Source organism: Neomonachus schauinslandi, chromosome 2 (assembly GCF_002201575.2).
Source record: "Neomonachus schauinslandi chromosome 2, ASM220157v2, whole genome shotgun sequence".
NCBI classification, from domain to species: domain Eukaryota; kingdom Metazoa; phylum Chordata; class Mammalia; order Carnivora; family Phocidae; genus Neomonachus; species Neomonachus schauinslandi.
The window spans coordinates 191941336-191954432 of record NC_058404.1 but is presented as its reverse complement, the minus strand read 5'-3'; the positions used below and the strand labels follow the sequence as shown (position 1 = coordinate 191954432).

At 37.7% G+C, this 13097-nt stretch overlaps 1 protein-coding gene across 2 annotated transcripts; it reads left to right on the top strand.

Moving 5' to 3' along the window:
- The first annotated feature begins 4558 nt into the window (after nt 1-4558).
- FAM200B (family with sequence similarity 200 member B) lies at nt 4559-13097 on the top strand. Of its 2 annotated transcripts, XM_044912778.1 has the most exons (3): nt 4559-4676; nt 10241-10576; nt 11012-13097. In XM_044912778.1, exons 2-3 carry the CDS (start codon nt 10563-10565, stop codon nt 12963-12965), a joined length of 1968 nt encoding a protein of 655 aa, XP_044768713.1. In that variant the 5' UTR covers nt 4559-4676; nt 10241-10562; the 3' UTR covers nt 12966-13097. The 2 variants fall into 2 exon arrangements, 1 of the variants encoding a protein (XP_044768713.1); XR_006539596.1 differs by lacking the exon at nt 4559-4676 and having other exon boundaries at nt 10362-10401; nt 11012-11071.

Sequence of the window (13097 nt, the reverse complement as noted above, 5' to 3'; positions counted from 1 at the left end):
TGGGTGGCTCAGATGGTTGGGCGTCTGCCTTCGGCTCAGGTCATGATCCCAGGGTCCTGGGATCGAGTCCCGCATCGGGCTCCCTGCTCCTTGGGAGCCTGCTTCTCCCTCTGCCTCTCTCTCTCTCTGTCTCTCATGAATAAATAAATAAAATCTTTAAAAAAAAAAAAAAAAAGAAGCGCTTCATCCATTTTATGCATAAAACATTATCAATCTGGCCTTTTTCTAGCATATTTCCCAAGAACTTATTTAGAATCTGGCACAACAAACGCTGAACTTCATTGCTATTTGCTTCAGTCCTGAAAAGGAAAAGAAAAAAAGAAAAATCAAATTATTCCCAGGACGCATTATAATGACAACCATCTGATTTTCCCCAAGTTCAGAATTCTAGAATTTAATAACAATGCATGAGGAAGGTAAAATTTATGCAAAAAAAAAAGTAACAGAAAAATGAAAAAAAGTTATAATGTTAATTTCATTCACAGTCATAGGTATACTACATATGAATTTAATATAGTCTCAAAATGACCCTTACCTGAAATAATATTTGCCAAATAACAAGAATGCAATAATTTTTGGACCAAAATTTAACTTCTTTCCTAAGTAGAGTGCTCATTTAAATATATTTACCTGAAACTGGTTCTTAAATTTTTTAAATTAAAGCTAGCATTATAATAAGTAAATAAAATAAAGTAAACCTAACATTATATAGTAAATTAGCTTTTGATTATATTTTATCCTGCAGGAAAAAATGTATAAAGTGACTTTCATGTGACATAAATGTGTATATATGTACATATACCATAAACTTACTTATCATCACACATAATATTTTATTTATTTTTTAAAAAGACTTTATTTATTTGAGAGAGAGAGAGAGACATGAGCAGACTCGGCAGCAGGGAGCCCAATGTGGGGCTCCATCTCATGACCCTGAGATCATGACCTGGACTGAAATCAAGAGTCGGACACTCAACCAACTGAGCCACCCAGGTGCCCCTATTTATCATCACATATAAATTTAGACCCCTAGCTGTCTTCTCTCTAAATTATAAAAGCTCTTAAGGCTTTCAACCCAGTAAATTTTTAGATGATACATATACTCACTGTAAATGTTAATAAAAATTGATAAAACTTAGAGTATTTTCAAGAGAAAGTAAAATAACTTGAAATGTCACTGTCTTCATCTTCCTTCTATTTGGCTAAATGAAGTAAAACTGGTGCAAATTCTATTTCTTGCTCCACTGCAGATTTCATATTTACAGACTATCATAATGTATTTAAGGTATGAACAAATGCCTCCTGAAAAAATGTTTTACTGATAACCAGAAATATAAAACCAATCCTTCACAAATTACATTGATAAGTCTTTATCCCCAATACTAACCTAAGACTCCAAGATAATAATTTCTCATCAAACTAAAATCTTTATTCCTTAATAACTTTTAATCGCCTATCCAGAAGAATAAATGATTAAGGCAAATAGACTTGGGTAATCGTTTACTTGTGTCTCTCCTGTTTTTGAGTTACTTCTGTTACGGAGGAAGGCAGCATAATATTTTGATTACAAAAGATTCTTCTGATTCTTCTACACATCCTTCAGTCTATTTAGAAAAATGTACCAAAGATAAATACAGTTCAGTTGAAAAAAAAAAAAAAAAAGGAAAAAAACCACTGGTGTCAATTCAACACTGCCTTTTTTTTTTTTAAAGATTTTATTTATTTATTTGAGAGAGAGAATGAGATAGAGAGCATGAGAGGGGGGAGGGTCAGAGGGAGAAGCAGACCCCCCGCCGAGCAGGGAGCCCGATGCAGGACTCGATCCCGGGACTCCAGGATCATGACCTGAGCCGAAGGCAGTTGCTTAACCAACTGAGCCACCCAGGCGCCCTCAACACTGCCTTTTATAATTTCGCCTTCCTATAACACAGCAATTTCTTTTTGATAAATCATTTATCATTGTAACTACTATTCCCACACTATTCAGGATTTTACTTACAGATTTTCTTATCTATCAGAAACATCCCCCTAGGGGCACCTCCGTCGCTCAGTGGGAAGGGCGGTAGGGCATAGGGCGTCTGCTTTTGGCTCAGGTCATGATCCCAGGGTCCGGACTCTCTGCTCAGTGGGGAGCCTGCTTCTCCCTCTCCCTCTGCCTGCCACTGCCTGTGCTTGTGCTCTCTCTCTGTCAAATAAATAAATAAAATATTAAAAAAAAAACAAACTCCAATTATATTTCAGTGGTTCCCAAACACCCTCAAAAAAAAAAAAAAATGCAACACCTCTCATACTTGGCTGCTGGGAGTATAGAATGGACCACTCTATGAAGGGCAACTGTAATTATCACATTTACAAATACATTTCCTCTCTGACACAGCAATTCCCTTCAGACAATCTGACAGTTACCCCTGCAAATGTAGGAAATATGTATTCATTTAAACATTGTTTCTAGGGGCGCCTGGTTGGTTCAGTCAGTAGAACATGCCACTTTTTTTTTTTTTTTTAAGAGTTTATTTATTTATTTGACAGAGAGAGACACACAGTGAGAGAGGGGAGTGGGAGAGGGAGAAGCAGGCTTCCCGCGGAGCAGGGAGCCCGATGCGGGGCTCAATCCCAGGACCCTGGGATCATGACCTGAGCCGAAGGCAGATGCTTAATGATTGAGCCACTCAGGCGTCCCTGAGCATGCCACTTTTTTTTTTTTTTAAGATTTTATTTATTTATTTGAGAGAGACAGAGAGCACAAGAGGGGGGTGCGGGAGAGGGAGAAGCAGACTCCCTGCAGAGTAGGGAGCCCGATGTAGGACTCGATCCCGGGACTCCAGGATCATGACCTGAGCCGAAGGCAGTTGCTTAACCAACTGAGCCACCCAGGTGCCCTGCTCTTGATCACTTTTGATATCAGGGTTGAGTTCGAGCCCTCAATGTTGGGTACAGAGATTAAAAAAAAAATCATTTCTAATATGCAAAGACTGGAAATAATACAGGTGTGTACCTATAGTGCACTGGCTATAAATTAGAGTATGTCCACAAAATGGAATATATGACAGCTAAAAAAAGAAAAAGAAAAATGAAGAAATCTAACTAGACAGTGATAAGGAGTATCCAGAACATACTATTAAATGAAAAAAGCAAAGTGCAGAACAATGTAGAAAATATTGAAAGAGGAATGAAGGGAAATAACGCATATTCACATTTGTTTGAATTTGCATGAAGACCTGAAGGATAAACAAGAAACTAATTAAAAATGGTTATCTGTAAAAGACTATGAGGGACAGTGCTGGATGGGGACTAGGAAAGGAGCGAGTCTTCTCAGTGCATTTCTTTCTATGTACTTCGAGCATGTAAAATACTTACTAATCAAAAAAAGTTTTCAAAATCCAGTGAAATAGTTTTTTAATCTTTGTGTAATCCTGCCAAATAAAAAAATTAGCTTGAGAAAAAGAAATGCTTTTTTCTATTTCTTAAAATGATAATAAAAGCCAATTATGGGGGCGCCTGGGTGGCTCAGACGTTAAGCGTCTGCCTTTGGCTCAGGTCATGATCCCAGGGTCCTGGGATGGAGCCCCGCATCGGACTCCCTGCTCGATGGGGGGCCTACTTCTCCCTCTCCCACTCCCCCTGCTTGTGTTCCTGCTCTCTGTCAAATAAATAAATAAAATCTTTTTTAAAAAAAGGCAATTAAGTATATCAACCTGAAAAATAGCTGGTTTGTAACAAAGATGCACTGACTGATTTTGTCAATAATAAAGAAGTGTATTTTGTTAAAATCACTACGGGGTAGAAATATAAATGTATATTTATGTATGTATTTTAAACCTGGTTAATGAAATGCAGATTTATGTTAAAAATCAGTGAACTGTTAACCTAAAGAGACGCAAGATTGTGATCATTAAATACAATATGGGTGTCTAAATAAGTAAACCAGGTACAATGGTACTAAAATTCAAAATTCCCTACAATCCTTTTATAAAGACTGTCAGGATCTGCGTGCGCTCACGAGTCACTCGGGGCCGCTGGGGAGAGGGGGTGCCCGGGCGACCTGGGGCAGGTCTCCAGACCTCTCCGAACTGGGTCGGGAGGTTCAGAAGGTTGGAGTCCGGAGGGCCACGGGAGGCCCCTGGGGGACGCTGGTCCGGGGAGGGCGAGGGGCGACGGCCGAGGCCCGGGGCCGCCCTTACCGTGCGGCAGGTGCGGCTCAGCGCCACCAGCGTCGCCTGGTTCTGGTGCGGCTGCTGAGCCAGATGAAAGGCCTCCTAAACCGGCAATAGCTTCTTCTCCGCCCCCATGGCGCCGGCACCCGGCCGGGACAAGCCTCGTCCGCTCCGGGCTGCAGGGGCCCCACGGACCCCAGGTGAAGTCTACAAAGCCATCTCAGAATCCGGTCAGCCCGCAGCCGAGCACCCAAATTCGAATTACCGCCAGAGCGTTCAAATAATCCCAGCGGGGGAAGGAAATACCGCGAGACTGCCGCGCGAGCGCCTGGACGAGAAGCTGCGGACCCGGCCTCATGTTTTGCGCGTGCGCAGAGGGCCGAGCCAGCCCTTTTCCGGCTGAAAGTGCAATGTTTGTGGGTGCTAAGGTTAGGCCGGAAGTGGTGTTGCGTAGGGAATGGGGGGACGCGCCGAATCGCGGCTCTACGGGCGAAACGGGAGGCTTGTGGCGCTGGGCTGGAGGTGAGGAGAAAGGCAGTCTGTGATAGGAGTGGACCAGAGACTGCTAAGGGGAGATACTCAGGGGTTTGTTGGGGGAGGCACATTCTGTTTTTGTTCAGGGGACGAATTGAGGTCTCCCGGGGGAAGGGGAACAGTAATCCGGGATTTGAGGGGAGCTATTCTAGGGTCGGCTGAAAGGGTCAGGCTGAAATTCTTAGAAGGCCTAGTTGGGCCTGAGAGGACTGGAGGGAACAGGAATCTGATGAAGAGGATGACGTGCGAATATACCCAGAGGTGACACCTGGAACTTCTACCCTTAAGGTCTAGTGTACTAATGTGTGCATAAAGGGAAACAAAAGAGAGTACAAAAGATGGAAGGTAATTTTAAGTTACTGGTTATGAGACAGATCTGCAATGCTGCAGGAGGGAATCAAGCCTTATAGATCCTTTAAAAAAGTAGAATATTTTAGACAAAAGATGGAAACAAAAGTATAACATACATTGTGTACTCGCCGTCTAACTGGAGAAATAAATTACATAAATTGTTTGATAATATAAATTGAAATCCTTTGTCTGCTCCACGCAATCTCATTCTGTTCCCTCTTGCCCAAGGTAACCACTCCCCCAAGCACTTTTATGTTTTAATATTAATTTCACATATAGTACTGTTTTGCATATTTTTAACAATCAGTGATGTGATATCCTTTTGCAGTTTGCTTGTTTACTTAATGTTGTTTTTAAGATTTATCAGTGTGATGTAACTCTGGTTCATTCATCATAACAGATGAACAAGTATTCCCTTACATTATTTTTTCACTATCCTTTTTTTTTTTTTTGCTTTGTATGCCCAGTGTCTGGTACATTGTTAAGTACTTAAATGTTAGTTGAATGGATGAATGCTGTAGCGTTTGAGCTAAATCATTTCAAGAATGAATAGGATTTCAAATGACTGAAGAGTATTCCATACAAACAGAATACTAGTGTGAAGCAGAATCGTGGAAGTGCATGACGTATTTCAAGAACTATAGTCTTAGAGCTTAAGATGTAGAATTGTTTGAAGGTATGAGATGAAGGAGACACCTAGAAAGATAAGATGAGGCTTAGATTTAAAGGATATTGTCCTGAGGAGAATGCACTAGCTCAGAACCATTAAAGGTTTTTGAATTATGAAGAAACTGATCAAAGCTGTATATTTAGGAGTGCCTGGCCGGCTCAGTTAGAGCATGCTACTCTTGATCTCCAGGTCATGAGTTTTAGCCCCACATTGGGGATAGAGTTTACTTATTTATTTATAAATAAATAAATAAAATCGCTGTATTTTTAGAAGATAATATTCATAACACTGTGGAGATACATCTAAGAGGTAAGAATTAGTGGCAGGGAACTAAAGACCACCTCTTAAGCTTATAGCAGTAATGATCATTGCATTAAGCATATAAGATAATCATGCATACAGCTTAAAATCCTGAAACATTTCCTAGACCATGCATGGTACTACTTTCCGAGACAACTATTTCATACCCTCTCTATCAAACTTGCACCATTTTCTACTTATGTGATCCATTTAGCTGATATCTTGCATCCTTTTTCAGTTAGAGAAGGACTAACCCCAGGGTGCCTGGCTGGCCGAGTCAGAAGAGCATGGAACTCTTGATCTTCAGGTCAAGAGTTAGAGCTCCATGTTGGGGGTAGAGATTACCAACTAACTAACTAACTAAATAAATAAATAAAATAACTGACTAACTAACTAAATTAACTAAATAAAAATAAATGAATAAAAAATGAATAAAAAAATAAAAATAAATAATAAATAATAAATAAATATATAAAACAAACAAACAAACTTAAAAAGAAGGAAAAGAACTTCCCCATGCTTTCATTACCACATCTACCAGATCTATACCCTAATACATTACCTCTACTGTTGCTGTAAGTGAATTATCTGATTTAGGAGAGGAAGTAAGCTCTTTAAGAATACTTTTTGAATACAAGAGTCTGAAGCATAGCCAATTATAAACTCCCAAGGAGGCATTGGGTTGAGTAGGCATAGTAAAAATATAAAAGACCAGAATGATTAAATGACAGTTGTTTTTGTCTAAAAAAATAATAATAATTCATACCTATAATAATATATAATAATAGTATAAATAAGATTAGTATTTTTATGTGGGTTATTTTTAGATAGATTTAGGTGCTAAGCTTTATAAGCTAAATCTAAACATAGTTTACATTTATGTTTTTATAGAACCATTCTTTCTACTACATATCATTATAAGAGGTTTATTATGAAATAGGATATCTCTGATTATCCTATTTTAGAGAATGTGTTTTGCTAGCCTTTGTCTTAGGTATTACTAAATTGTTCAAATATAGTTTGTAACTTAATTTTCAAATAAGATAATAGTAATAGTAAAAATACTAAAAAATAGTAAAAATAGTGTCAATCATTCCCTCATTCTTTCAAATACATTTATTGAGTACCTACCATATGACAAACACGTTCTAGGAACAAGTAGATAAGATTCGTTAGTGTGAAATCAGTAACCTGAACCCATATCACATGACTATATTAATGAAACCTTCAACTACAAGTAGTTGGTCATTTTAATTGAAATTCTGTCCTAAAGGATGGCTAAGCCATATGCATAGCTGATTAAAGAGCATTATTGCTCAGAAATGTGGTTATATATCCAGAGCAGTCAACCTCAGTGCATATATCTTAAGCATCATTGCACACATTGATGATTTTTTAAGTTTTGGTCAGAAGGGATTTGCCCCAACAGAGCCCATTTGGGCTATGGAATTACACTGATGTATGTGCTCATCTTATGATATGTATATGCTCTGATTTACATTGAGTTCTAATTAAGGATATGTCTCTTCAAATTAAAATTCCAAAACTTAGACCAAAAACCTCAGGTTTGAACCTATTCCCCAAAACTCTTGTGACTTCCCATTAAGGCATTTCAGAGACAAGTAAAGAAAAAGGAGGGCAAAAAAAAGACTTTGGAGCATGTTTAGTTCCATTTTTCTTTTATTTAGCTCCATTTTTCTTTAGCTATATAAGGTAAATATCTATTTAAAAAAAGTAGGGAGACATGGCATATTTTATCCTTAAAATTGTAGTGGTTTCAGAGGTATCTGGCTGGCTCAGTCCGTAGAGCATATGACTCTTCATCTTGTGGTTGTAAGTTCAAGCCCCATGCTGGGTGTAGAGATTACTTAAAAATAAGATCTTAAAAAAAAAAAACAACTAGTGGTTTGAGATTTCTTGGAGGGAAAGAAGTATTAAAAACAAGGGAGTATCCTTGTTGGAACTTTTAATTATGAGAGGAAGAGAGTCAAAAATTGTTCTCTTACCTATTAAGGGCAGCTATATATCTGAATCAGATTGCTTCAGGGCTGCTGTGAATTTCCCTCCAGCTCTTTTTATTCATTAAAAAGAAACCTAGATGGAGTTGTTTTTCCAACAATTTAGTTCTGGTTTGAAACATTGATGATGTACACCATGCTCTGACATCCAAGAGAAATAAACTCTTTAGTCCTACTACCTCCCTTGGAAGATACGACATAAGACCTCCAAAGAAAAGCTTTGCCTTTTTCAGACCAAGGTGGAATATTTGGAACATGTCGTCTTTCAAGGAAACATCTAACCAAGACTAAGTCAACGCATCTACCAGTCCTGAATTCTCTCCCAGATACACATCTTTTTAAGTGTAGGCAGGTACTGTAAACAGTAGATTTCCAACTATTAAGGCTACTTAGCTGTAGTTAAAGCATTTATAGTAACTAGCCAAGTCGATATTTCCAGTCCCTCCTAAGGCAACCAACACCTAAAATTGCCACTGTTCTAACAAATAAACCCTGACCTCTGTCCCTATTTGTAGGTCGGCCTGATGGCACCAACCCTTTATATTACTATAAACAGAAAACTATGCCAAGAGAGTGCTAGCCCAGAGACAGGTGTGCATTTTGTGCTATTGTATATTACAGTTTAATCCTACTCCTATAGCAATAGCTGTTTTCTCAGATGGCTTCTGCTGCCACCTTCCTGGCACCTTCCTAAAGCTGTGTTCCAACATTGTTTCAGAATGCCCATTAAACCTTTCCATCTCAAAAAGTTTCAGCCCTTAAGTTTAAGATTTAACATTTGTCCAACCCTAAACTGACCAAACAGGAGAGATTTCTCTCTCTTTTTTTTTTTAAGATTTTATTTACTTATTGCTGGAGTCCAGCTCCAGCCGGGGTGGGTCTCTTGTAGGAAAGGACAGCGTCGGCGAATGAGGAGACACAGACACAGGATCAGGTTGCAAGTATCTCCTCCTCACAGCCTCGGAGGAACTTTATTTCTATGTTAGGATATTTTTGTTTTTCCATACTTTCATAACGTGATTATGGTTTTTTTACAATTTATCGAGATAATCTTAGATCATTTTTTGGACTACAGACATAGCCTTCTTTCATTTTTCCTTTGTAATGATTAACATGACCTTTATTGATTTCCGCTTATTGACTTTTGCTAAAACAAAAATAGTATGCAAAGAGAAAGGTGCTAGACAGAGCGTGACCGTCTTGTTATTTTGTTCTATAGAAACTAATTCTTCGTGGAATTAGTTTCATTATGATTGCTTAGATAGGCGTAACTAAGATGAGTAGTCACTTTATCATGCAACCCCAGAAATATTCCCACAATTATAAAGATTGCCATAAACAAAATGAAAGAGAATAGCAGGAGCCAGCTGTGGAGTCTCCTGTTTTCAGGATCGTCCCCCATACTTGGACCTTGTCAAACAGCACGAGTAGCTTGGCTCGCGCCAAGATGCCCAACCAACTGAGCCACCCTGGTGCCCAAAGTCATTGAATTTCTAATAAACATTACAGTAAATATAAGGCTTTACCCGCCCCCCCCAGAGAGGTGAAACAACTTGATGGAAGGGTGTGTAAGGAAGTGCTGTGTTATAGTGCTAAGACCCAAATACACTAAGATCAAAGAGAGCAGTGCATTAAGTGCAGGTTTCCCCTTCAAAAAGTAGAGCATTCCTATGAAATCCCCTGCTTTCTGAAAGTTTGTGTTATGCCACTTCGCTTCTACCGAAGACCTACACTAGTACGGTAACGGCTTTTTTCGTAAAAGTGAAAATCCTCTTTGGATTTCTTTCAGTTAGCAAAATAGGTATTAACGTAGGTCTGTCCTAAAAGTGAAATGGTGTAACACGAACTTTTAGAAAGTGGGGGATACCTGTACTTCTAAGATGGACAAAACCAAACTGAGCTAAGAGGAAGTATGTAATGGTGAATGAACTATATTCCTCCATGGCTTGCTTTATTCAGCTTTGTAAGTGTACTTTGCAACTCCTGATGCTGACTTCCAGGCTTTACTGACATTTTTTCTATTTACCAATCTTGGTTCAGGTGATTTGCCTTACAGAAATAGGCCTAAGCTGATAAAGCATAGTGATGAGAAGAGCTTTTAGGCTTTTTGCTTCAGCACTCATGATCTTGGATGTCATGAAGGTTGCTGTAGTTGACAATAATACTCTCTGTGTTGTAAAGCTTTAATGTCATATCTCTGCTTTTATTCCCAGGTCAAGGATGCAGTCCAAGAAAGTTCTAAAAATATATCATCAGGTCCAACCTGGTAGTTAACCTAGCTATGAAAAGCCTCCTTGGATCCTCACTGGGTCAGACCATACTGGCATTCTTAAAAACTCTTCCCATTAAAAAGTGTCAAGAATGAAAATATAAGGTATATACCTACCACTTCAAGAAAGTTCCTACCAGCCAACAGTCTAGCACATTAGCTTGCTGCTTTGATCATCAAACAGACATACTCAAGCTCAACACAGCAAAGGAAAATGTCTCTGTATCAATATTTTTCACATTCTGTGTGTGACCCATCAGTAGGTCATGAAATCAGTTCTGTGAGTCAAAAAATTTTTTAAAACAAAATAAAATAGAAAGTATCAGGTGCTTTGCCTGACTCCTCTGCAAGAATTTTGCTGCAAGAAATACTAAGGTCAATTTCAGTATGTGAAAAGATAATTAATGGAGGGCATATAATGAATAGAATGTATACTGACTTAAGACATGGTTTTTCAATCCTTTGTCCTCTGGTGTCTTGTTCGGTTTTCATAATAAAGTTGGTGAGCAGTCTAGTTTTATGTTACCATGACTTGCAACTAGATGTGAATTCTGAGATGTTCAACTGAGATGCATTTGCAAACTGCATTTTTAGAAAGATGTTATCTAGGCTATATTTATATATATACATATATATATGTATTTTTTTTGGTTAATGGCAGTTAAAACATTTTAATCAAAATTACTTTTAAAATGGATCATATCTTTTTTAAAAGAAAGAGGAAAAATGAAGTGAAATATGCAGAAGCATGTTCAAGTTCATCTGCTGTATCTGGAAATGTGAATAGTGACAATACTGAGAAAAATAGTGACTCTGATTTGCAATCTTCAGCTTCGTTTGAGCCACATTTCAAAAAGAAAAAAGTAAGTGCAAGACGTTACAATGAAGATTATTTAAAATACGGTTTTATCAAATGTGAAAAACCCTTTGAAAATGACCGACCTCAGTGTGTTATTTGTAATAATATTCTTGCAAATGAAAGCTTAAAACCTTCAAAATTAAAAAGACACTTAGAAACTCAGCATGCTGAACTTATTGGTAAGCCTCTTGAATATTTTCAAAGAAAGAAAAAAGATGTAAAGTCATCAACACAATTTCTTGGTGGTTCTACCGCCATTAGTGAGAAAGCCTTATTATCATCATACTTAGTTGCATATCGGGTAGCAAAAGAGAAAATGGCTCACACAGCTGCTGAAAAAATAATTCTTCCAGCATGTTTGGATATGGTACGTACAATTTTTGATGACAAATCAGCTGATAAATTGAAAACGATATCTAGTGATAACACAATATCTCTTCGCATTTGTACTATTGCGGAACATTTAGAAACAATGCTTCTTGCTCGGTTGCAGTCTGGTATAGATTTTGCAATCCAGCTTGATGAAAGCACTGATATGGGGAGCTGCACAACAATCTTAGTTTATGTCAGATATGCGTGGCAAGATGATTTTATGGAGGATTTTTTGTGTTGTTTAAATATAACCTCACATCTAAGTGGATTAGATATTTTTACAGAATTAGAAAAGTGCATTGTTGGTCAATATAAATTAAACTGGAAAAACTGCAAAGGAATTACAAGTGATGGAGCAGCAAGCATAACGGGAAAACATAGCAGAGTAATTAAAAAATTGCTAGAAGTTACTAATAATGGTACTGTGTGGAATCATTGTTTTATACATCGTGAAGCTTTAGCATCCAGAGAAATCCCACAGAATCTCATGGAAGTATTGAAAAATGCAGTGAAAGTGGTTAACTTTATTAAAGGAAGCTCACTAAATAACCAGCTTCTTGAAACATTTTGTTCAGAGATTGGAACTAATCATACCCACTTACTATATCATACCAAAGTCCGTTGGTTGTCTCACGGGAAAATACTAAGCAGGGTTTATGAACTCAGGAATGAGATTCACATTTTTCTTACTGAAAAAAAATCTCATTTGGCAAGTATTTTTGAAGATGATATTTGGGTAATGAAATTGGCATATTTAACTGATATTTTTGGCATTCTTAATGAACTGAGTTTAAAACTACAGGGGAAAAATAGTGATATATTCCAACATGTCGAACGTATCCAGGGATTCCGAAAGACATTATTGTTATGGCAAGCGAGGCTGAAAAGCAACCGTCCTAGCTACTACATGTTTCCAAGATTTTTGCAACATATTGAAGAGAATATTATTAGTGAAAACATTTTGAAAGAAATAAAATTAGAGATATTGTTGCATCTCACTTCTCTGTCTCAAACTTTTAACCATTTCTTCTCAGAAGAGAAATTTAAAATATTAAGAGAAAATTGCTGGGTAAAAGACCCATTTGCTTTTCGAAACCCAGAATCAATAATTGAGTTAAACTTGGTGCCTGAAGAAGAGAGTGAATTATTGCAGCTCAGTTCTTCATATACATTGAAGAGCGATTATGAAACATTAAGTTTATCAGCATTTTGGATTAAGGTGAAGGAAGACTTTCCTCTGCTAAGTAGAAAGAGTGTCCCGCTATTACTACCATTCACAACAACTAGCTTGTGTGAGCTAGGGTTTTCAGTCTTAACCCAGTTAAAACCAAAGGAAAGAAATGGGTTGAATGGTGCGGCAGGTATGCGGGTAGCCTTGTCCTCCTGTGGTCCAGACTGGGATGAACTTATGAACAGGCAAGCACACCCATCACATTAAATAAATCTTACCTGGTTTTTGTTTTTGTGTTTCTTATTTTGTGACATTTTCCTACGTTGTATTTAGATGTTAATATAGCATTGTATGAGATAACTTTGTTTTTATTTTTGTTACATTTAAATATTAATAAAA